The sequence below is a fragment of the Hylaeus anthracinus genome, unplaced genomic scaffold (assembly GCF_026225885.1).
Source record: "Hylaeus anthracinus isolate JK02 unplaced genomic scaffold, UHH_iyHylAnth1.0_haploid 5, whole genome shotgun sequence".
NCBI lineage: Eukaryota > Metazoa > Arthropoda > Insecta > Hymenoptera > Colletidae > Hylaeus > Hylaeus anthracinus.
This window is the reverse complement of record NW_026535322.1, coordinates 3700848-3725186: the sequence shown is the minus strand read 5'-3', so window position 1 is coordinate 3725186 and position 24339 is coordinate 3700848. Positions and strand designations below refer to the sequence as shown.

Below are 24339 nucleotides of genomic sequence, written 5' to 3'. Positions count from 1 at the left end.
GTTGAATATTGGGAAGTGTTGGTTCAACACTGCGCCTGCGTAATACACTTTTCTCGGAATTGTTTACTGTTAGAATTATATGTACACCTAATGCCGAATAAAAGATTCGCATAGTTCGTTGTTAAACTAACGCTGATTGTAACACTTACATTATGTTATTTACTAGAAACAAAATATTTTCAACTGCTATAATCATTATATGTATATTTCACTCGATCTAGACATATTGAACCCGTTCCAAAACATTTTCCTCCCTTTTCACTGTTTTTCTTGGTCCTAACAATTTCTCTTCTTCTCTTATTTCAATTTAGAATTTTCGTGCATGTATTATAGTTGATGTATACTACGTATGTATAACTACGTAATATGTATGCAATATCTATGTACATCGAAGGACAAAAATTGAAGTTTATTTAACTTGGTCAATACTTTTATTCGAACTTAGATACAAAGGACGATAAGTCTTTTTATTATTTACTTTAGATAACACGTTAATACTACTCGAGAAATAAGATGTAATATGTAATATGTAATATGTAATCTGTTTCCTGGAAAAAAAATTGTTATAAAACAAAAGTATTACTAAACGTAGTAATATTAGTAATATTATTGTATTATCGATATCTATGCTTTTATTGATAATTTCAAGTGTTTACTAGAAACGGTTACCAATGTAGAAACATGAAAGACTCGTATGCAGAGTCCACGTGCGTGACAGTTGTGGTTATGTTTTCTAGTGTGTAGTGTAGTTTGTATAACTAAATTAACAACGTTGTTGTAAATAATTTCAAGAAATCAAGTAAATCATGTCGACTTGTAAGATACATAACGTTAGGTTTTATAATCTGGAACCTCGATCGGTTACTTGTTTATCATACGAGTCGAAAACGAGAAAATTGGCGCTTGCGAGGTTAGTTTCACAGTAAACACTTTCAATTAAAATATGAAATGCGTTGTAATAATTTGTATGATAACCTATTTGCAGAAACGATAATTCGATTGAAGTTTGGAACGTTGGAAATGCACCGTTTGTGGAGTGTACGATAGCTGGTCATCCAGAAAACTCCATTGAAAGCATTCTTTGGATCGGTTCAAGATTATTCTCGACTGGACTTCACGGTATGATAGCAGAATACGATTTAACGACACTGGCCATTAAAAACGAGGTTGCAGTCACTGGAGGTGCAGCTTGGTGTATGGATGTTAACCACAAGAAAACCTGCTTAGCAGTTGGTACAGAAGATGGATACATCAATACATTCAATGTTACTTCCGATACACTGATATATGAAAGGATCTTTGATAAACAAAAAGGCAGAATTTTATGTATAAAATGGGACAATACCGGAGAAATGATTTATACAGGATCTGCTGATACGATTAGGGTTTGGAATGCTATATCTGGTCATGCAGTTCATAAGATGACAACTTCTAGAAAAGAAGCAAAAAAGGAAACTATTATTTGGTGTTTAGATGTCACAGATGATAATGTTATAATTTCTGGAGATTCTCGTGGTTGTTTGTCATTTTGGGATCCTCACATGGGAACTTTAATCGAATCTCATGAAAGTCATACCGCAGATGTATTAGCTGTTACTGTATCCCATGACACAAATGTTGTATATTGCGCAGGTGTTGATCCTGTAGTAAGAAGTTTTTGTAAAATAATTATGAAATCTACTGGCAAACCCCAATGGGTGAAAGGAATTGAAAGGAGGTTGCATGCTCACGACGTAAGAGCTTTAGTGGATGCAGATGGAAAATTATATTCAGCAGGTGTAGATGGATATTTAGCACAGTCGAGTTATCCACCTAAAATGCTTGTTAAATACCCACCGTTACTTCAACCACCATGCGTTACCGTTTGTAAAAAATCTAGATGTATTTTATTGAGATATACAAATTTTCTTGAATTATGGAGACTTGGCTCTCCAACTAAGGTATTTCCAGAATCCGTACATCCCGGTATGTTTCATCAGTTGGAAGAAGAGCCTATAAAGTTGTTAGAATTAAAAACAAAAGGAGATGAGACTATTATTTCTTGTGCTATTAGCAAAGACTCTAAGATAATTGTATATTCAACCGATAGTCATGTTAGGGTTTTTAATTTTGACGTAGTTGAGGGAGATGTACAGTTATCAAAGAATGACAGTGATATTTCTGCAACCAGAATACAGAAAATGTTGTTCAGTCCGAATGGAAAGTTATTTGCAGCAGTTAACAATGATGGAAAAAAGAATACTGTGACTTTATATAAAGTGAAAAAGAAACACCTATGGGATCTTGGTTCTTTTTACACAAATATGGAATCTATCATGAACATTGGACTTGTATGCTTTTCCGCTGACAGTAAATATTTTGTATGTGCCGATCGTCAAGGTAGCATTGCTGTATATAACGTTAGCGAAACTGAGAGTACGGATACACCTATGGCGTGGTTATTGCCCAAGTATAGCTGTCCACCAACAGCTATGGCTGTACAGAAAGATACTCTTAATTTAGTTGTCGTATATTCCGATCACAAGGTGAGCAATTCGAACATGCGTACATTTATTTGTTATATCGTGTAGCAAATATCTGTTTCAATTGCTGAGCATTAAACGTTCGGTTATTCAAGACAATATACCATCGTAAAACGATCACTTATCATTAATTATGGTAGTCATAAAAAAAACCATAAACCATTTATGGTCCTGCACTTTCTACCTGCTATAGAATTTGCGCTAAACTACTGCTATAATCTTCACCTAGTACGATACCACGAGCGAAATTAAAAAGTATAAAACTTTACATTTTATCGGTAGTTATTTTTTGTACTTAGTCGTCGCGTTTCATTTCAGATCGTCGAATACAATATCTTGCAAAGACAGTACACGAAATTTTCAAATAATTTACAAAGTCGACTGCCAAAGCAATGGCTGGCACGGTCGTTTCCGATAACGAATATAATTTTTGATCCACGTAACGAGAATATCATAATAATGCACGACGACTCGACAGTCTACGTAATCAACAAATCGAACGAGCTACCGGAAAAGGAAGCTAAAATTCCAAGACGCGAGAACGGCGATTTCACGGAGGACAGTAGCTCTGTCCTGAGTTCGCAGTCCCAACAAGCCTTTCAAGTTCTCAAGAAGTACAAGGTAATGTCGACTTCGCATCGCGTAATTCGTTTACGGAAATTAATTTTCATCGATCCTGTTTGCAGCACCTCGTCTACTTGGACTGGTTGAGCGATGAAGAACTGGTCGCGGTCGAAGTGAATCCTATATCTTTAACGGAGAAACTACCACCGACTCTTAAACAAAAATGGTTCGGAATGTAAATATTCAACGAAAGAGAAGTAAAGTATACCTGATACTTGAATCATATATTTCGAAAAACACTCTGTCACGAATATTCACGATACACTGTTTATAATTACACGAGATGACGATACTTATTTTTCAATACAATCGTTACAATGTATGATGCATTGTATACAAAAAAGATACGTATATGTGTATAACAGGAAGCTCGTTGTGAAAATAGCGTGAGTACATCTTTGAAATGAAGTATGAAGATTATTTGAAGCGTACAACGAACCAATTATACTCGTTCTACTTTCACAACGTTCGGCTCATGTATACATTACTTTGTACTAGTCCCATAAATCTTGTTCAACCTAGAAAGATGAACCTTTGCTGCGTGACGCGAAATTCACCGGGTTCTATGGGTGGTTCGATCGTCCATTTCGGTGATATGTACCAACGGCCCGTAAACTCAAGATTGTATTCCGGATGAGATGATCGAAAGCCCACCATCCCGGATGTCGTTCTGGGAATGGACGGTGACGGTTTCAGAGGAATCGGTGAACGCTTAATCGCATCTTCCGGTGGCTTACGTTCGAAGCTGTCCGCCGGAAGTCCCTTCTTTCTGCATTCCTCGGCTAGCACCTACGGTCAGTGACATCGGGCCACATTAAAATTCGTACGGTGCATGCACCGCTCACACTGCACTGTACATTCCCCCTGAATAACTTTTGGGTACTTTCGGACCAAACGCGTTTACTAGATGTTGGACTAACAAAGAAGAAACGCGATCAAGTAAAGAAAGTAGAATGGAATTATTATGTTATTTGTAGTACCCGTTTGAAAAATTCATTGGTCAGGTGTCCATACTTTCTGGGCCAATCGCGTCGAAATTTCTTGTCTCGTAGGATGACTTCTTTGCTGAAATACACACACCGAGAATTATCAGTTAAAAGAAGTAGATTGTTTCTCCTGCTGCGTGCGTCTACCAAATTCTGTCAGAAATCACAGGATTCTTCGAGTGGTCCCCGCGTTTCGTGGATCCCTTCTCGATTTGTCTACCTTCCGTCTTATCCTGCGTATCGTCCGCCATTTACAGTCACTCGCGGCAAGAAAGATCCTACTCGAGTATAAGAAAAGCAACTAGGAAACTAAGAGTATTCACAGGTGAAGCCCAAAAATCCTTGCGCGGTTTATTCGATATCTCGTTGCCATAGCTAATCTTACCCCCATTTTCGGGGAGATACGAGGGTTGTTTGAAGAGAGTCGAACATTACGCGAGGCACCACCGTGTAGCATCCATGTCTATGATCGTTCGTCGAAATGTTTTCATCGCGAGTAGCGCGTCTCCATCAGCTTGGAACTCGATATTCTTGAGGATAAGGGTAGCTAGCACCCGACGCGATCGACGAACTATCGATTTCCGGTAGCAGCTGCATAAAAGGGAAGCAAGTTTACCGGCGGCGAAATCTCATCGAGCCACGTAAACCGAGACTAAAGACCCAGCGTGGCTATAAACTGAGAAGCGTTTAATCTCCCGGCGCGGTTGTAACTCGCAAGCTGCGAAGGCGTAGACGTCTAACGGGGGCTGCCCAAGCCTCCAGGAAATAATCAAAGCAGCGATACGGTGGCAAGTAAGTACAGTCTGTCGCGGTGGCAGGGCGATTCACGGGTGTACGTGAATTTAGGTGCGACCGACACGTTCGTCTTGGTTCGGCGAGAAGGTAACGGTTCGGAAACCTTTGTAGTTGTGGGGTCGGGAAGGATTGGAGGAAGGGCGGGGGTGGAAACGGCTGCAGAGTGCAATGCGCCGAGATTACGACTAATCTGCGCCCGAGACCGGTCGGAAGCGTAGTTTCTGTAACTTACATCGCTTAAAGCGTCAGCTCGTTCAACCCTCAAACTCCGTCGCCACCACCACTAGCGCGCTACCACCCCCTGTGCTCTATTCTGTCCTTCTTCGTCTCTCTTGGTTCCTTTATCTCGTCTCGTTCTATCCCTCTCAGTCTCGTCTACCATAACCGCTCTTGCATTAGCAGGAGACTGATTCTCCTGGGAAAATTGCGTTCTCCAAACTCGAAAGTTTCACGCGGCACGCACCTCGCGGTGTTTCATCAGAAAGAGGCTGGCCAACTTTATTCTTTCCCAAACTTGGGACAGCCTCGGAAGTGGACAGTTCCTTTTCCCTTGCCGGCACGATAAGGCGATTCGACCGGGATTTATTATTCACTCGTAATTCACCGCGGAAGCATCGACGTCGAGGAAACGCGAGAGATTCGAGTGGCCGGAGGCGTACCCTGTCTGGGTTTGCAGCTAGGGATTCTAGTAAAATCGATCCCTTTCAGGTGAAAATTCTTAACCCACATGTAAGTCTCTTCTCTGTCTACCCTGTAAATGACATGGAATTTTCTACAGCGTGATCGATTCACTTTTCAGGCACCAAAATATCCGACCTAAACGCTCAAACACCGAGGACAGAGCAGAGCCAGTACGTTTGGACATCCCCTTTTGTCTCCGACAGTTTGCCGACACAAACTCCGTGTGGACCTGTTTAGGACCAACATCTACCTCCTGGTACCAACAGCTGGAATTAATCATCGAAAGATCGCTGATACGTACGATTGAGCAGATAACGCTCGCAAGGCAACGGGGCGCCCTCGCACTTTTCGGACACGCGAGGGTTGTTTCGGTCGTTATCGCGATACCAATATTCGCACTCTCTTCACGTGCACCCCCGGTGTATACCAATTGGCGCCTGCTTCCCTTTTCGCACGGCCTATCCAGAGGTTTCCCCTCGATCGCTCGTACGCCGGGTGATATCTGAAGTGGCGCGTCCCGGCACGCGAGCGTCATCGACATCGGACGCGAAGCGTGCCTCGCGGGAATTCCCCGACGTCGATTCCCGTCCGTGCTTACCCTTACCAGAGATGGACAACGTTCCCGACCACATAGAGAGTTTCGAGGTAAAGATTGAATTTCACAAAACGATAACTCGACAGCGATACGTTGGCTCAAGACGGAGCAGAATTAAAGATTATCTCAGTAGTTTAGACCGATAATCTTTAAGGTAATTCTAAAGCGAACCGTCCAAGTTGCGTTGTATGTTCCGAAAGTGTAGACGAATCATTCTCAAAGAAATTCTATTTTAGACTCTGGGTGGTCCCATTTTGAGGTCAAAGGGCGCAACAGCGAGGGGTATGACTACTCGAGAGGCAGAAATCGTGACGTGTGGGATGGCGGTGCACGTGTTCGTGCACGGAGGTCAACGGGAGTGTCACGGAAAGGGCCAGGTGAAAAGGGGTTTGGTGGAAGGAAAGGCTAGGGTGGAACGGGGACAAGGCTGGCGGAGAGAAATTTGTGGGATCGTAGATGTAGAGACACGGCGGGGCACGCTGTAAATTACAAGCGGAGCGCCAAACCGCTATGGTCTTCTCTCGGTGGCGCAGGGGTGTCTAGACGTATAGATAATGCCGAGTTTGTGCGGGGCAGACGCAAGCTAGACGGTCCCTGGTTCATCCAGCCACCCGAACCAGCCAGCCAGCCAACCAGCCAACCGGGCTAGGCTAGACACATCGACCATGCTCTGTTTCTCTCCGTATCTTCCCTCTTTCTCTTTTTCTCACTCCCTCTCCGTTTCACCACGGATCTTCCGTCGCGCTCTGGTCGTCGCTATCGTTCCAGCTATATCCTCGCGATCCTTGTCGCACCCTACCATTCGCGGAGCATACCTATACGGTGTATACCAGCCGGATTTCCCATCGTTTTCGTCGCACCACTGGGACAGATTTCTCAAAATGTCACAAAAATTGATCTATCAATGTTTCTCGCCTCGCGATTTAAAATGGAACGTATCAGATTCGAGTTTCGCACGTTCTAGATTAGGAAACGCTCTTTATCGGCCTTTTTATAACACTTCTGATAACACAGGAAGAGGAAGGAAGTTCTAACGAGCCCTCTCGCCGGCAGCCGCGACGAGAGGCCCAAGAAAACGCCACCCTACCGGTGAATCATTCGAAATCATTGAATCGGGATCATTAAAACGTCCCCTTGTAAACGTCACTCGCGCCCCACACTCTCGTGCTTATCCGGCCAGCCGGCAACGAAACGTTAAATAATCCCGATGAAATTTCATATTTATAGCGAGCTGCCGGTCACTAATTACGATTCGCGCCGCGTAAAAACGATTCTACTCATTACCCTTGCGAAACAATTAATTACGGCCACGGACAGCTCGAGGGGAGCGAGAAGGTGAGGGTGGAAAAAAGGAGGATGGGGCTGGAATGGAAATTTGTACCTTCGTCGGGCGCCGTTTCCCACCCGACACCGACGTTGAATCGCTAGGTTTTCTTTTTTCTTTTTTTCTTTTCGGTTTTTTTTTTTTTTTTTTTAAATCCATGGCGCCGCGCGTATTTGCTGGCCAGTCGAAAACGTTGGTGGGAAACGAATGCGGAACAATATTTCTCGGCGGCGCGTCGGCTGCCGATAAATACGGACTTCACGAGCGCGCAGTTGGAAGCGTTCTGGCCAGGTTTTGCGGTATCTCGAACGGCTTTAATGGCACTGTTAACTGCCGTATTATTTAACGGGGATTTATGCATCGCAGTCCGCCGATTAAAACACTACGGCGGTTGCCCCGAGGCTGGTGGCCCCGGGGGCAGGTGCACTGGCGAGGGAGGGTGGGAACAATATACCGCCCGCCTGTCGGGGGATGGCCAGGCAAGGAGGTTTTGTCCTCGTTGAGATTATAACGAATGCGTACTGTATAACCGCGAATCGGACTTTGGCGGAGTATAATTCGCTTTCTAATTTTTTATAACGGTCTTCGATCGCCTGAGGCTCTCTGAATTATACGAAAATTTAGATTTGGATGGTGGACGTGGAACTTTAACTCGAGTATGATTTTGAAACGCATCGTTAGTTTCGGAAAAATCCATACAATGTGCTCAGGTTGACTATTGGTGGAAATACAGGGGGTGTCTGGTCGGTGAAGTAGAGTACTCTATAGGTGACCATTATAAACAGTATTGACCTTAGCGATCCAGTGGTCTGTATTAATGAAAGCTCCAAATAAAAGTTCCTCCAGCCTCACCCAGTGCAGCGAGAAAAACGCAGAGACGTGCTAATGCGAAAGAGATATCGTCGAGTCGAAGGAAACGGAAGAGAACACAAATCTGCCGCGGTCTCGCATAATTCAAAGGGATGAAATTGAGGGTGACCCCGTTACTCGACAAACACGCCCATCCCTTCGGCCTGTCAGAGTCACAGGGACCAAAGAAACTGGTAACGAGCAATAGTAGATACAGATAACAAGCAGCATCCATCATCGTTTACGAATCGCATCGCGCGCATTGTTCGTGCGGGTTATTTTTCTCCTGGTGTCACGAATCGGTCGATGATCGGGCTCGGTTGTTGTTGGACCGTGCAGGGCAACGAGACCGGTTGAAAATGCTTTGGAACAGAGGGTGGATCTCCGTCACGATCCTTATCCGTGGCGGACGTATCGAAGAAAGCACGGGACAAATATATTGCCAGCGTCCATTTTCGATCTATCGATACCATCTCGTTTGACAAATGGATGTTCTCTGTATTCTTCCTCTCTGGCCACGTATTGTCCCGTATCAACGACGCTTATAGAGATATTTGTACGCTTTTAAAATTGGTCGAGATTTACAATTTAAACAGCTTTCGCATTCCGGTGTAGGGTTTGAGAGACTAGGTGTTTTTTGGAATACATTTCAGTATTCTTGATGTTTGGTTGGTTGGATGCCGGTAACGCGGAGTAGTTGGTCGACGAGACAGGTCGTTCATACGATGGTAGAGCACTTGGACTAAATAGGGTTCCACAACAAAAAACACTCCCAAATTTTTGACCGATTTGAATTCCCACGCTGTTAGCTATTAACGGATGTTGCACGTGTGACGGACAAGATCGTGAAACGTGCGAGACGTTGTAGAAAATTTGATCGTTCGTTTGCTCGATTTTCTTGCGCGATGGGTACGAATTAACTTTCCGTTTCCCCTGTCGCAACATTGGCCACCCTTTCGGCAACCCTTTGATTTCAAGCAACCCTCGAGGGTGACTCGCCACGTTCCCGATTACAATTTTATTTCCTCCCGCTGTCTTCGTTCGATTACTCTCTCCAATCGACCGTTACACGGAATGAAATTCTGTCTTTTATCGCGTTATCGCGATTAGGTGACCTCTTCCAGGACGTTGCGCTTTTACCTCCGTCGCTGGTTTTACCATGCGCACCATTATTTACAGTCACGGCGCGCAATTAAGATCGCTCGATATCTTTTTCTTCGACTCGTCGTGTAATCGATACATTTCTATATAAATTTCGCATGCTAATCGTAACATTAGTAAATTCAGAGTTCGGCTGCGCCGAAGCGTTTTGTCACCGAATGCGCAACAAAGGCGAATACCCGTGAAACGTACGTTACAATTTCAATCGACAGATTTATTTCATCGCGTGCCCACCGAACAAACACACCGAGCAACGGTGTCGGGCGATAAAAAAAATCAAGATTTTCCTACCAACAACGAGACACGTTAAATCACGTTCGGCTGTGCACGAATGGGACGCAGCTGCAGCTAAATCGATCGAACGCAGCGGAATCGAGCCGTTTCCGGTCCGCGTCGGGTGGGCCACAAGTTCCGCTCCCGTCGCACGTGAAATCTGCCTTATAATAAGATCACCGTTACGAAATAATTGTACACTCGCTCGATAATGCCCGCCGTCGCCGTCGCCGCGACCGTACCCTCCTTTCTACTTGCCCGCAACCACTAGCCTTTCCTCAAGGCTGACCGTTGCTCGGATTCAGGTTTCCTCGAAGCAATAGGCAATTCAATTTTTTCGTCATTATAGATTTTCTGTTCTTCGTAGATACTTTCAATTTGACGTGAAACGAGTGTGTGTCTTATTTTTCGTTTGGACTCCTACGCTTTGTGTCACTATATGGCTACGAATTTTAATAACGCTACTCTTTGGGTCGTAAAATAGTTCTCGTTGTTATCCAAGAATAGTGTTTTTAGACGCCCAGACATGTATTCCAGGCCTGGCTGATTAACGCCAATGGGTGTCCATCTTCGATGATTTGACGACACATCAGTGTCGGTACTTAGAAATTGATACGTATCGGTATCGACGAGTATGTCATCGATCCCATCGCTAACGCAAGCTGTCCAGGGAAAAGAAGGTGAAAGGAGACTTGCCGATGCCGGAAACGAGGACGGGGGGAGCCATCGCGACGGGTAATGAAGTCGTAACGCCGCCATCCGTTTCGATCATCCGGCGTCTACGACGCGCCATCCCTGCGGTTTCGTATTACCCGCCACGGGAGACCGTCTACCGAGCCCGTCTGCTCTAGCCACCACGGAGTTTTTGTTTTGTCTGGCGAACTGGAATGTTTAATGCACCGTCGCCGACCAATTATATCATTACACGAGCACTTGGGATCCGCGGTATGCGGTTTCAGTAGCGCGCATCTCCGCACCTGCGGGCGTCCTCCCTGACAAAGTGCGTCAAGGTTGTCGCGCAGTTAATTGGGGCGTTCGTATGCAGGCACCCCGATTATTGCCAGAGAATGGGGCTGAAAATGTCTGCAGTGGACGAGGTTTGCGCAACGATCGAGTGTTTTCAGCGGTTACGATCGTTAGCGTCAATTACTTCATCTTCCAAATTTACTTGTTGCTAAGCGATCACCCTCGCCAGCAATTATCTCTATCTTCGCTTGCTGCAAAGTAACCGTCTTCGTTACCGTTCACTCTTCCTCCTTCACTTACCGCTAAGTGACCATTCCTTCTACAAGTTGCTTCTTCTTTGAATCGCGTATACAGAAATGCCCCTACCGTTCGCTCTAATACTGTCCAAAGGACAATACAGTCTCGATACCGCGTTTTCTCATAGGCTATAAGAAAATGTTAACATCGTAAGCTCGGTTATCGCGCCGCCGATCTTAATTACCGCGAAACAACGAGTCATCGACGCTTAGAACTTCGTCCCGTGCGACGTCTCGGTCACCTGTCCCAAGCGCGGGTCCCATGCTTGTACGTCGAGTCCATTAAAAACCGTAGCCACGGCCTGTTTCTTTTGAAAGGTCATTGTGCCAGCGCTAGCGTGAGGTCTACATTAACGCGGATACTCGAAGGACACCTGTCCAGCCAGAAGAACTGGCATCGAACGTGACACGGGGAACGTGTTTTGCCCTGGGTTGTCTCTCGTCGTTCTCTCCCCGTGTATTGTCCAATGCACGCTCATTTCTGTTCGATCGTGAAACGTCCAAATCGGTCTCGGTCAAAATGGAATCCGTGATTATCATCGTCGAGTAACTGATAATCGCGTGCGTTCGATTGATACGATTTTATTATCCCGGATAGAATAAGTTTGAATGTTTATATTTGTTGCCCTCAGGGGCTGTAGTTATGTTTTATTCTAACTGCAGTACGGCTTTAGCAATCCCGAGGTACCCGAGCTAAAATGAGCCCTAACTACTGGCATCTCTAACGAGAGAATTACGAAGAGAGATATGCAAGCAAATGCTGATGCAAAGTAACGTAAAACAAGAATTGGATGTAAGAAACGGACAAACGAAAGACCGGTAGGTCAAGGGGTTAAGCATCCATTTCATTTCAAATTAGAGATCCAAGGTTAGTAACGTTGATCGATTCGAAGATCGAGAACGATTATCGCAAAAGTAATCACTGGCCATGACGCGTGTGCAGGTGCGCGTGTATGCAAATGTCAGGACGAACACGCGAGCGTTAATTGAAACAACAGTTAGAGCATTGAATCATTCAATTAAGCGAATTCCGAAGCGAATCGCGCGACGCCGGCGCCGCGGCGTCTGCGTCGTTTCTATCTAATTACAACGGTGAGCTAAGTGGCTGAGTGGATCTCCCACGTTCTCGCCATGAATGGCTTATGAATTCTGCAACGAGCGTTCTTTTCATCGACGTAGGACGCGAGCGTCGTCCTTTTGAGACACTTGGAATAAATCAGTCGCCCGTGGACGAGATATCGTCCGGTGTGTCGTATGATTCCCTGAGCCGGGAATCTTTCATTTAACATCGTAAATCACTTTACATGATCAACGAATATTTTCACTGAGAAGTTTTCATACAATTTTACCAAGAAAAATACAGTATATATGTACATATTAGACAGTAGAGTACGTATGTATGTATAAATTGTTCCATCGTGTCGACGAAACAGTGCGATCCTTTTTAAACGCGTCACCGAGTCTTTGGGAAGGCATTACGAATGTTTCAATTGACAAAAAGTAATATCCAACGGCGAGCGTACAAATTGGTTCGTTCCCCGATTGGAGCAGACGCGACCCGTTAGCTCCACCGGGTTCTTAACGAGTTCATACAAAACTCGATAGTGTTCGTGCTTCCCGTTTCATCGGAGAAGGGCTTGTTTCCTGTAGTTTGATCGCTCCCTTCGTGGCCTTCTCCAACCCCATTTAAAATCGTTGTCTGAAACGAGCCCTCTGCCACGATAATTTGATTGCTACGCCATCGAGGCCAGACCCTAGTCAGAATTCGTAATTGCAGCTGCGAAAGCGTAGCCATTCCCGATCGCGTGTTCTGCGCCACGTAGAAATATCACGATGACCAACAAAACTCGTGTACACTGCCAATTGAAAATTTCATTAATAATTCGTTGTAATTCAAGGCTTTTGTCGTTCTCTCGACAATTACGTAGAAAAAGACTATCTACCTCTGTCAAGCACCAAAGATGTCAAGCAATCGGTTCTGGTTGGTTTGGTACACGTGCAAGGTCCGTTAGGAAGGCCGTAAAGACGCGTTTATGCGCTAATAATCCTTTTTTGCAACGACGTCTAGCCAACATAGCACTAAAACGAATGTCTGCATGTAATTTGAGTGACAACTGACGGCGTCTACGCGTTAAACGCTCATCTCAACGACCCAATCTCGCCCCGTTGGCCGGTGGAACTTTTTACGAGAATGGCGGAGAGTTCGCGAGACGGCGGGCTCGCTCTCTGCAAATTACTGCAGAAACCGGTGGCTTTCTTCTAGACATTTTTCTCGGCCCCGACAGCGCGGAATGAATCACCCGGCCATGCTCATGGAACAGGAATTCAACATCGCGCCTCATTTCTCTTATTTACAGATGCATTTGCGTAAATTTCCACTGTCCCCGTGCCCCGTTTCGACGCCGTAACGTTTATTTCTTTCTTTACGGGGAGCCAATCGTAGACTGGAATTGCAACGAAATGGACGAATGACTAAGTTTTAGCGAGATAAATCAACAAACGACTCTGTGCTTTATTAGTTGGAACATCCTCTCCCATTTCTCGACTAAATTAGGGTTTTGTGGTGCGCAATATTTTCTGGTGCATTGTAATATTAAGGCACCCACGCAGCGCGATGAGGTAAAAGATAAGGCACTGCCTAGTTCAGGGATTTGGTACGGGAGTCCAATAAGGAGCAAAGGAAACGTAGTTTCTCTGAGGAAAGAAGCTTTGCAGACGCTTTAAAGATGGAAATAAAATACTTATATAATTAACTACATAAAAACTTGCCCATTGCGACAAGACAGAAGGAAGGCGTGTCGTTCCGTTGAAAATTGAAAAAGCGCCCAGTTAATCAAAAAGAAACGCCAGCAGAAAAATGCATCCACGAAAATCCGGCTCACCTCCTTCCATTAATATCCATCGCCTCCCATAACGGATGTCGCAAGGCTCGTAACGTCACCGTCTCCTCGCGCCAGATTACTCGTCGTCGGCGGCTTCATTTGTTCCGGTCGCGTTTTACGCAACCGCGAAACAATCTCGCCCACCTTGGAATTTTTTTTCACGCCCAGCAGCGTCTACGACACCGAGAAGGAGTAGGAAGGACGAAGGACGGAGGCGTCGCATCGTATTTTATTTATAGCGAAGCGCCTTTTCTTCGCGAGCTTCTAATGAATAGATACTGTAAAGCTTCGCTAATCGAGGTAACCTAATCAAATAGCTGATCCCTCTGACTGCTAAGTCTAATTCACTCAATTGCAAGGCAGGATCAACTACAAAATCCATAAAGAATTCTCTAAACCAGAGTTCTCCCATTCTCGTAAAACCAACTAAATATGTCCATACACACTCGCGCCATTTATGCCTCGAGCTTTCAGGCTGAAAGCGCCAGGCCATGGTTCGTTGGGTATTCTCGAGAATTTGCACAGCGGGATAAAAGAATCGTAAGGTGCAGACCGGAACACTGGGAGCCGCATAAAACACAGCCAAACATGTCTCGTGGCCGAGACGATAAAACGTATCTCACGCGACACCAGGAAGGTAGTAATTGTTTCTCGTATTTTTCCTGGCGTGGCATCTCCTTTAAAATTTTCATCGCGCATATGCGACCTCTGGATGAAACGACTATCAAGGCGGAAATTCGATAGTTAACTTCTGTAGGTGTGACGTTTAATCGAATCTTCGCGATGAGGCTAGGTCTCGATCGCAGCGAGTCTTGGACTCACGTACTCGATCTCGATCCTACCCCAAGTGAGTCCCTCCACCGATAATGCAGCGTTCCGCACTAGAAGCGTCGGTTTAGAGTCGTTTTCCGCGGCAGGAGTCCCTCTGCGACTCTTCCTTGATTAAAGGAATAATCCCGCGAGGCAAGGAGCGCGAAGCCCCGATCGTCCCGTGTCCGTTCTCCAAGTCCTTTAACATGGTCGCTCGAGGCTCCCGGCACCAGGGGGGAAAAGTTTTCACAGAAACGAAACGGGAACAGAGGGGTTGGAAGGCACCGGGAAAAAGAAAGGGAACGAACAGATAGCGAGCAGACGGGCGCGGTCGTGCCGGACGGCATTTTAATAGGTTCGCGGGGTTCGAGCGAAAAAGTTGCAAAACAAAATAAATCGGCGTCGCGACAGGTCGGGGGCAGCGCTCCTCTTCGTCCACCCCTATTCGCGGTCTCTGTTTCACCCTCTCCGTCTCCGTCTGTCTTTCTCCGTCGGCGTTCCGCGCCACGGTTTCCCGGGGTGCAGGTCATGCATATTCACGTGTGGCATTCGTACGCACGGAATTAAGCGGCCGGGGAATTAAAGCGCTTTTCGGCGAGAGCAAGTCCAGGAGCCCCGTCCCCGTCTCCAGGTGATTACGCGGGGATTTTTCGAGGGACTGGCGCATTTCTATGGCGCCGACGGCGAATGCAGCTGCGGGAGACTTCGGCGAGCCGCGCGTCGATTCGTGTTGCATTATTCCTGGGGCAAATTGGATCCTGACCGGGGTGAAATACCAAAAAAAATTGGCTAAAAGTGGAGGGGATTCGCGGATTTGATCCTCGCACCTACTGGATCAAAGCATGTTACAGAATCCTTTTTTGTCGGTGTTTTTTTTTTATTTACACCTTTGGCGTGTGTCTAAAGTGAAACACGGAAACGAAAGTGACAGAGGTATAAGCAGAGATGTCCTCGAAGCGCGCAGTGCCAGGCTTACGGCTGAGAGTATTTTACTCTCCCTTCGTTAGCTAATGGTAACGACCGTGAAGCTCGACGTTTTTGCACCAGGTACTCCCCAACGACCCGAAGGACATATCGATATTTCCTCCTTGTTCCCGAAAAGCAGGATCAAAGCTTCGCGTTAGAAGCTCAACGACCGCAGGACACGACGATTTAACCCGGACGAGGAACGCGATTGCAATCGGTCTGGCAATTTTCGCGGAACTTTTATGCACGAACGAGCCTGGGCACTCGTTAGAAATCCCATTGACGATGCTCCCAGCCGGCAGCGTAATTTGTCGCGGCACCCTTCCCCACCGGGGTGTGACTGCACACGGTTTCTCACGTACGCTGATATTTACGTAGGAGAGCCGCGAAAGAAGCAGGAAGAAAAGAGCGCACGAGGAAGGGACGAACGAGGAATCACCGAGAGGAAGACGAAGCGTCTGAAATAAGGCTCGAAACCTCAAACCTCCCGGAATCTCCGGCATCGTGCAAGTATCACGTCTGCCAGCCACCCCCTGACTCGCCTCTCGCGTCAGTGTGCGCGTGGACGTGTGCTCGTGTGCGTGTGCCAGCGTCGACCACCCCTTTCACCGCCGCGGCGTCGCCGCCGTCGTTTTCATCTCTCCTTTCACCCTGCCCTCGTCTCACCGTGCATCCCCTCGCTCTCCCGCGAGGGCTGTCTCACCCTTCCATTCGATCGCCCGTCTAGCCGCCCTTCCAACCGGTGACGCTGCGCCGCCACCCCCGATCGCGTCCCCACGAAACTCCTCGCCAGCCGTTCCAGACGACAGAAGCTCCCGGTAACGGAGACTCCTTGAAACGTCGAACGAGCCCGTTACGACCCGTTTTCACGTAGACGCGACCGACGCCTCGACTCGCGAGGACGAGTGTGTGCAAGGTCGAGACGAAGGACTCCTGGGTACCACGGGATCGATTTCGCGGTGCCCCGAGGATCTCTGGAACCGTCGCCGACATTGCAGTTGGACACGAACTTCGAGTAGCTCGACCTCTGACATTCACGACGAGACTTGCCTTGGTGTTTCCTTTTTAATGTCGATGATCGCACTGGGTATCTTAACGTGTAGCGAAATGTGACCCAACGAGGAGAAGTTTCTTCATTTCTGTCTCTGTAAAACTCTAACCTTCTCAAAAAATGTAAGTAGAAGGGGAATCGAATCAACGGTCCTATCAGCTGAAAAGGATTTCGATGTTTGTATGTAGGTGTTTAAGAGATGCGTACTAGCAATCCAAAAATCGGGACATGGAGTTATCAATTCTACTCTAATTCCCTGACAGTCTAAGAAATTCTTCAAATCAACGTCTGCGATGTAGTCGTGAGTAACGACGTCAAATAATAAGAATTCATTCACGGTGATATATTGGGCTATGCGTCCATGTCGGATGATTATGGATGGTGTTAAACGGCGGCTCCCGGCGAAGCAGATGTGGTTCGAGCGGTCTACCATGTATATAGCGAGGGTGAAGGATGGAGGGGACCGTCTAAACCTGCGACCGTGACATTGAAACGTTACGTCGGCCATCCCCTTCAACGACGGATGAACAGGCAGACGAATAGATAGAAATCTGCCGTCACGGTCTCGCGTCCCTTCTCCCGCGATTATCCTTTTTCTATGATGATTTGGGGCTAGGGGATCTCATAGACTCCCATTAAATATTCATCGATAATGAGATGGTCCCGGCGTAGCTGGAATATTACCAAAATGCCGCTAGGACGGATTGATTATTAATGAAAGCTTCGAGCAATCCCTCCCAGGACAGGTATTACCTTTTCCAATTTATGGGGCGTCGCTGAACGATGGTTAGAGACGGTTAGCTGGTAGCAGAAGAGCCTTTTTATCGTCTTTTTTTTCGGAGGGATAGAGGTGTATACAGATAGGAATTAATAAATTTATTCGTATAGGATTGCGCTATACTACAGAATGTAAAGGACGAATAGGTACGATTCTTCTCCTAGGCAAAGTATACTCGACTATTCCGCTTACTTGAGCATTTGTATATTTGGGATCAATTTGGGAAGGCCCGCATTCAGAACTGGCAGACGTAGATCGAGTGAAATGCTATCGCAACGTTTTATCGGGGCCTCAGCCGTTCAATCAAACCATTGATCCGCAGTTTTGAACCGGCACGTTTCGCGCACACCCTGTGTATCCCACGTGGACGAGCATTTTGCACGGAATTCGATACGAGCACGAAGGCACCAGCGGGACGTGCATTTATACCCGCGGTGGCGGTCGCATGAAAAATTCAAGCATCACCAGTGTTCCGTGAATGGACGCCCGCCGCGGCTTTTCGATGGCCAGGAGCCATCAAGGTGCACCCAGGCGACGTTCGAGGGCAGACACGGGCAAAAGGGAGGGCAAGAGTATCTCGACGACGATCGAGAGATCGAAGCTGACGGGGCAGCCGAGGCGTTACGTCCCCAAGGCGGTTTCCGAGCGGACAAGATCGCGTTATGTTCCCTCCTGATCGCGGGAATGTTCACTTTCGTATGCGAGAAAGGGGGAGGAACAATGGCGCACGGCGGCATGCACGACCGCACAGACAGACGGACGGCCCCGCGGGAAATTGCATTGCACGCATCGGATGGGCACGGAATTGCGCCCCCCACCCCCATTGTCCCTACCACTTTTCTGCCCCCTTCTTCGTTCTGTTTGTCTGTCGCTCCCCCGAATGCGTCAGGGGCCCGATGTCCTCCTTCCTGCCCACTTACGATCGTCAACCGACCACCTGTCCCTGCTGTATCCTGTCCGTTCCACCATCCGTTCGCCAAGTAACCGACGCTTCCGGGACAGCCGAGCAACGACACGAAGAACTGCTCGAGAACGGTTCTTCGTCCCTTCGTACAGCTCCATCGACGAGTTTCTGAGGAACTTTTACGACCAGGTCGATTCCGTGGAAGAGAGATCGTTAGGTGAAAGTCTGACTTTGCGTAGTCACGTACCGTGTACCATGCGACCTTGGCCGCCCAAAATAATTGGCGTGGACTTTGTCGATCGAGGATGGAAGAACGAATAGAGGAACGAATTCGTACGAGGTCGATCGATCGTTAGCCCGACCCATTGCTTCGCGTGACATCGAACAGGATTTCTGTATTTATCTCCGCGCTTAGTTCTTGCATTGGAATGCGGTAGCGATGGGACTAAGACGTGTTTAGACGCTGGCGACATTGCTCAGAATAAAGAATCGCGTCTTTGTCGCTCCTCGACAGTCTACTCAACTTTAATACACAGGGAAGGGTACTAAGATTGTAAATAAAATCGTTGAGTACCGCCATGAAAAATGCTTCATCTTTCGCGATGAAGAATTTTGTAATAACATCAGACCAGAGACCCCGCGACACAAAGTGCTGAGATCGTAAATGAACGTACCAAGTAAAAAGAACCTCTGAATCATCGCCCAGATGACTTGTTCCGATAAAACAATCCACTCAAAGTTATTCCAATACCGTCCATCGGTGATGTAAACCACACCATCGTTGTTTCGTGGTGGTCCCAGTAGTATTCGACGATTGACTTGTACAGACCCCGGCAAGAAACGTCGACAAGTACGTCCCAGCGATGACTGATTATACGTATCGGTACCTGTTTCGATACCTGAACACAACGCGTGGGAATAGATACGTATTAACGAGTGTGCCACTGGATTGGTCCCATCGCTAGAAAGCGGCCAAGACGAGCACGACAGTTTGCCCCGCGTCAGAACCCGAGACCCTTGTCGCGTCCACGTCTCGGTCGACGCTTCCGCGTGACCGTCGCGTCGCTGAGGATGGCCGATACCGGGTATCCGGTCAGCTTTAACGAGGAAAAAGACATCTCCTTCTATAGGGCTGGGAGACGGGAAGCCAAGTAAGGCGATGGCGAACAGCGAGCAGGACTTGCCTATAAGGAGGCAAAAGAGGATGGCAGACGCCCGCTCGTCTAGACCCGCTTCGACTCGACTCGACTCGACTCGACTCGACTCGACTCGACTCGACTCTCGACTCTCTACAGTCACTCGATAAAAAACAGTCCGCCGCTTTCCTGGCCGTCCGATGCAATGGCGTACCATGCTAGAGATTGCTTCCTCTGTTCCCCAATCCTGACGACAATCGCTTGCACCACGACAGAGGTTAGAACATGGATAGTTGTAACTTTCAGAGGTCCAATCGAGGTGGTAGGAGGGATGATCAAGGGCTCCTATTTCAAAAGTATCAAGTCTATGGTTGTTCTCGCCGCAGGCCTGAGCATGGTCGTATCCAAGCGCAAAGAGTAGCACGTCGAGGACTGTAGAGGGGTCACGAATTATCCCGGCAGACAGGAGGAATTATTCCATGGGCAGCAAATATGATTTGCGAAACCGCATCGACAATTACCAGGGCAGCGTGTGCGTTCAGTCGATCGTGGCTAGGTCGACGCGTTCCCAGACCGCCAGATGGGAATCGAATTCGCAAGGCGCAGACGGCGTACGCTGCCCACGCGCCGCTGCCTGAATTTGTAAGAACCAGTGTCTCTAATTTAAGAATCTACTCGCTGAATATTAATTACGGCCGTCTATTCCGATCGTTCTTCATACGATTCGCTGAACGATGAAACATGACATAGGCATATTTGTGCTGTGAATTAGAATAAAGGTCTTTTATTCGGACTCGTGGGAGGAATTTCACTGTTTGCTTAGGAAATCAAGACACGAAGAGAGCGAAAAGTTATCTTTGAAGACAATCGCTGAATGCTTGTCAAAGATGGAAGAGTTCACAAGATGGTGCACAAGTGGCCAAGCCAGTCAGTTTGTCCAAGTCGAAACTTTAGGTGCTACCTCTTCTTCGTCTAATTTAAAAGATATCCCAAAGACGGTAGTTTCATTCTTAAAGAAAATTACTAAGCAATGAGCATTCCTATTAAAGTTTCCCGAGGATGCAAGAGGTGAAAGGTACCGAGAACCGAGTAAAAGGCCATGGCGACGTCCTTTTTGGTCTGCGGACGCGTAATCAGAACACGTGCTGGCCTGTTCGGTGGCCGTCGTCGATGCAGGTGCAGCCTGCAGGCGGACGCGCGGCGTGACCTTTCCGGGAGAGGCCACCCTGGTCGCGCCAGGTGCTGTTCTCCGCGTCTGGCATCGACGCAGACTGTTTCCCAGCTCTCGACGCCAATGTAGAAATTACCCCCTGCGACCCCCTGGACCGTCTGAGCGGTGTCTAGCCAGCGCCCCCTACCTCGAACTACCGGAGTCCTCGCCCCCGCTGCGCCCTAGCTCCGTCTCTCTTCGCTTTCTCCCTTTCGTGCTACCGTATCCGACTGCCCCACCCATCCTCCCTTGCCCGTCTCCGTCGCTCCTACCCCCGTCCCAGGGATCTCTGCCGACCTTCTCCCCGGTTGGCGGGGGTGCAGTCTAGCCAACGACTATAGTCTCCGCAACGCGGCACGTTATGCCGTGTAACGGGTCGAACCAACGCGTTGCCCTCTACAGCTTGCGCGGACTGTAGTCGACCAGCCGAAAACCCATCGACGAGACGTTGTTGTTGGATCGAGGAGGAACATTTTTGCCTTCCTCTTCGCCGCCGTGCTCGACTTACCTCAGGGTGGGGCTGTACCGTCGAGGGGCCGATTGACAGCCGCCTCGTTGAAACGAAGATCGCCAGCCGATCTTGGATATCGGGTTCTTCGCGCTCGTTCCCTGAAACGGATCTAGTCGGAATGGGAACGTCGCGTGGGATAGGAATACGAGGATGGTCGCCGATTTCATTTATAAATCGGATATACTCTGCACGTCAGCAAAGGATTTGGGGGACAGTTAGCTCTGTACTTGATCGGTTGGAAGGAAAGGGTTGATCTGGCGTATTTAGGGGGTGGACTCGTGGGAATATGAAACAGAACAGGGCCGATGATATCTGGCGATTGGATAGGAAGAGCAGGTTTGAGCATTTACTTAATGCTCAGGAGTGTTGTCATTTTTGACTATTTTCTCACAAGTTGAAGATTTTCTTAATGTCCATGTACCTCAGCTTAGGTGAATTTAGCAACGGGAAAAGTATGAGATTCTCACGATACAAAAGTAGAACAGATTGAAAAGTTCCGAAGCATTGTACAAATTACATACCAGAGTTGTGGTATCTAGATGGCCGAGTTTAGACTTGGTATAAATAATAGTACATTTCCCAAGGTTCTCCTAGGAACATAAAAATTGATTTTCTTGAGCGACTATGGTCATTTGGGTCACGAATCGGGATCCACGCAAAGGTTCTCGCTGTTTGTAATGATCCAGAATATTACCATACGAATAAACAGTATTAATACTTTAAAGCGTGTCGAGTGAATAATTGAAGATAGAAAGCAGAAGTCAAGGCTGAATTACGCCAAACCAACTGCAATCAATACTACGTCCTTGGACAACTAAATTTGCGCAAAACATCGTGCCAACTACAACGTATCTTAAGTGGTACGACCTTTGATAGCGTGTTTAGGAACTGTTTGCTATTTTGGTAACCTTCTTGGTAATTCTTAAAAGACACCCCAAAAGATGGTGTTCTTGGTCGAGATTTCTTTGCATACGATCGATAAGGAGCCCTGCGATCGGAGACCACTTCCTGCGATTAAACGCCATTTTAACGATTCAGGTAAAAAGCCGGAATTTCGCACTCTGTCAGTCGTACAGTGTGTGCACGTTGAAAAGTTTAGAGCCGAGTCCGCGGTGCGCGATGTACAACGACGGACACTGTCCGCGTTCCAAGTGACTGGCGTAAATAATTCTTTCTGTCTGATGCGTACGAGCGATCACGAGTGGGTGCATTCCGAAGGGGATCGAAGAACGCACGCAAAAAACTCCCTCCAGATATCCCAGACGCCCTCCGTTCGTCGCGTGACTCGAGACGATTAGGTCCACGCTTGGGAGCGCTGGAGTTTAGTCTCGCTTTGATTGGGGTAGGTCTCAAACGTATAGTCGACGACGTAATAAGCCGACCGCGAGGACCTTCCGCTGGCGTGACAAGGTCACCATTGGGGGACCCCCGCGTTAATTAACGTCTTGCCGTTAAACCGTTCCGATAGATCTCCGGAGACCCCCAGCTCCGATGACCATCATAAAGCAACGATGGAGGTGAGCAATGCTGGAATCCCGCGGGGTAAATCGATATTTCATGCAGTACCGACTGGAATATATTGCGTGCCAATCGGTATCACCGTGTAGACGGTAAATAATTACTCGACGCGATCGACTAAATGAATACCGATATCGGAAGGATACCCGTCGTTTACTAATTTTGCATTAGCCCGCTCGATTCAAGCCGGTTGGAAAATATTTCTGCTTCGACGTCGAACGAAATCCACCCCTATTCTTGGTTTGTTGATGATGATTCGAGGTGCCCCGGGTTCTTATATCCTAGGAATCTGTTGCAATATTTTTGACAAAAGACGAGAGGGCAGTTCTTATCGAGCAGATTTAAAAAAATGACCTTGGAATGTCCTTGAAGCGAGTACCTGGAACCAAAAATACGTCACCTAGCTATGCCCCCCCCCCTCCCTTCCCCATGAAATGAAGCAACATCTGCCTCGAACATTCTTTTCTATCTTTAAATATGAACGAGTTATTCAGCTGACCTGTTTCAACCCTCTGCCAGCCACCTTATTTTTGTTGCTTCTGTCAGCCACCTGGGTCCACTTTGTTCAGGCACAGATTCTTCATCAAGAGCGTGTTAGCTTAGCCTGCGTAATCACTGCCAAAGTTTTGTAGACTCGCGATGTCCCCTCAGAGGGGGAAATAATTGATACGTTAGTAGTGTCCACAGATTGCACGAAATAAATCTTTCGAGAAATCTTGGACAGAATTTGGAATCGAGGCTCCGTGTTACGTGTCTCCCTTAGACGGGGGCTCGAACCCAGATGGTTGTCGTAGGTTAGTAATCGATAAAAACTTATTTTTCCCGGTGCACGGTGTAACGACGAGGGGTCGGAGTATTGCTAGTTCTATTATGGTCCGCAGCTGTACATTTCGTCGCTTCGCACGAGTGGCGTTATCGAGGAAATCGTTTTGTTGCATTCGTTGTCGCGGAAGACCAATGGTGTGGAAGGGGGGAAAAAAAAGGTGGAGCTGGAATATAGGGGTCGTGCTCGAACGAGTTATTGAAAAGCGTGGAAAAAAGAACGCGTAGAACGCGCAGCACGCAACGCGATAGGGACGTGACGGGTGAGACGGTGCGAGACAAGTAAGAGGAGAGACACGAATCGGTGGGTTGCCGCATCGTCGCGTAAAAAAAGCCAAACTAAATGGAGAAAACAAGAAACATCGTGTCTCTCGCGCAACGTGCACGGGAATAACGTGTCACGTGGCCGTGACTTCGTTTTCGGTCGCACGAGTTTTCGATATTTCGTGTTCCTGAAATCCTTCGTAACCCCCACGGTTCGATGATGCAATTCGCGCGTGCGTTTTTTCTTGATATTGTCAGACGTTTTGCGCGGAACATAGGGAACGCCAGACGCGCAAATTGACGTAAGTCACCCTTGTGAAAATGCAATTTCGTCTGGCACCCCTTACGTTTCACCCGAAACGTCTAGCAATATTTTATGTTATACGTTAACACGGAATTTATCACTGTACTAAAA

General features: G+C 47.3%; 3 protein-coding genes across 3 annotated transcripts in view; 1 reads left to right on the top strand and 2 right to left on the bottom strand.

Moving 5' to 3' along the window:
- LOC128895325 (protein lifeguard 2) overlaps positions 1-24339 on the bottom strand; it is an 84905-nt gene that overhangs the window by 4714 nt on the left and 55852 nt on the right. The window lies entirely within an intron of this gene.
- On the top strand, positions 137-3353 carry LOC128895318 (U3 small nucleolar RNA-associated protein 4 homolog). Its single transcript, XM_054157818.1, has 4 exons — positions 137-910; positions 986-2525; positions 2841-3143; positions 3209-3353. Exons 1-4 carry the CDS (start codon positions 807-809, stop codon positions 3323-3325), a joined length of 2064 nt encoding a protein of 687 aa, XP_054013793.1. The 5' UTR covers positions 137-806; the 3' UTR covers positions 3326-3353.
- Positions 3356-4442, bottom strand: LOC128895331 (uncharacterized protein C20orf85-like). The gene is made up of 3 exons (XM_054157843.1): positions 4280-4442; positions 4127-4211; positions 3356-3935 (listed from the first exon to the last, which is right to left on the bottom strand). Exons 1-3 carry the CDS (start codon positions 4381-4383, stop codon positions 3660-3662), a joined length of 465 nt encoding a protein of 154 aa, XP_054013818.1. The 5' UTR covers positions 4384-4442; the 3' UTR covers positions 3356-3659.

Bases quoted from the DNA above. Each gene is read 5' to 3' on its own strand.
- LOC128895318 (XM_054157818.1), top strand. From the start codon at position 807: ATGTCGACTTGTAAGATACATAACGTTAGGTTTTATAATCTGGAACCT. The intron at 911-985 runs GTTAGTTTCACA...ACCTATTTGCAG, and splicing joins AGAAAATTGGCGCTTGCGAG to AAACGATAATTCGATTGAAG. The intron at 3,144-3,208 runs GTAATGTCGACT...TCCTGTTTGCAG, and splicing joins AAGTTCTCAAGAAGTACAAG to CACCTCGTCTACTTGGACTG.
- LOC128895331 (XM_054157843.1), bottom strand. From the start codon at position 4,383: ATGGCGGACGATACGCAGGATAAGACGGAAGGTAGACAAATCGAGAAG. The intron at 4,212-4,279 runs GTAGACGCACGC...TGTGTATTTCAG, and splicing joins GTGATTTCTGACAGAATTTG to CAAAGAAGTCATCCTACGAG. The intron at 3,936-4,126 runs GTACTACAAATA...CACTGACCGTAG, and splicing joins CCAATGAATTTTTCAAACGG to GTGCTAGCCGAGGAATGCAG.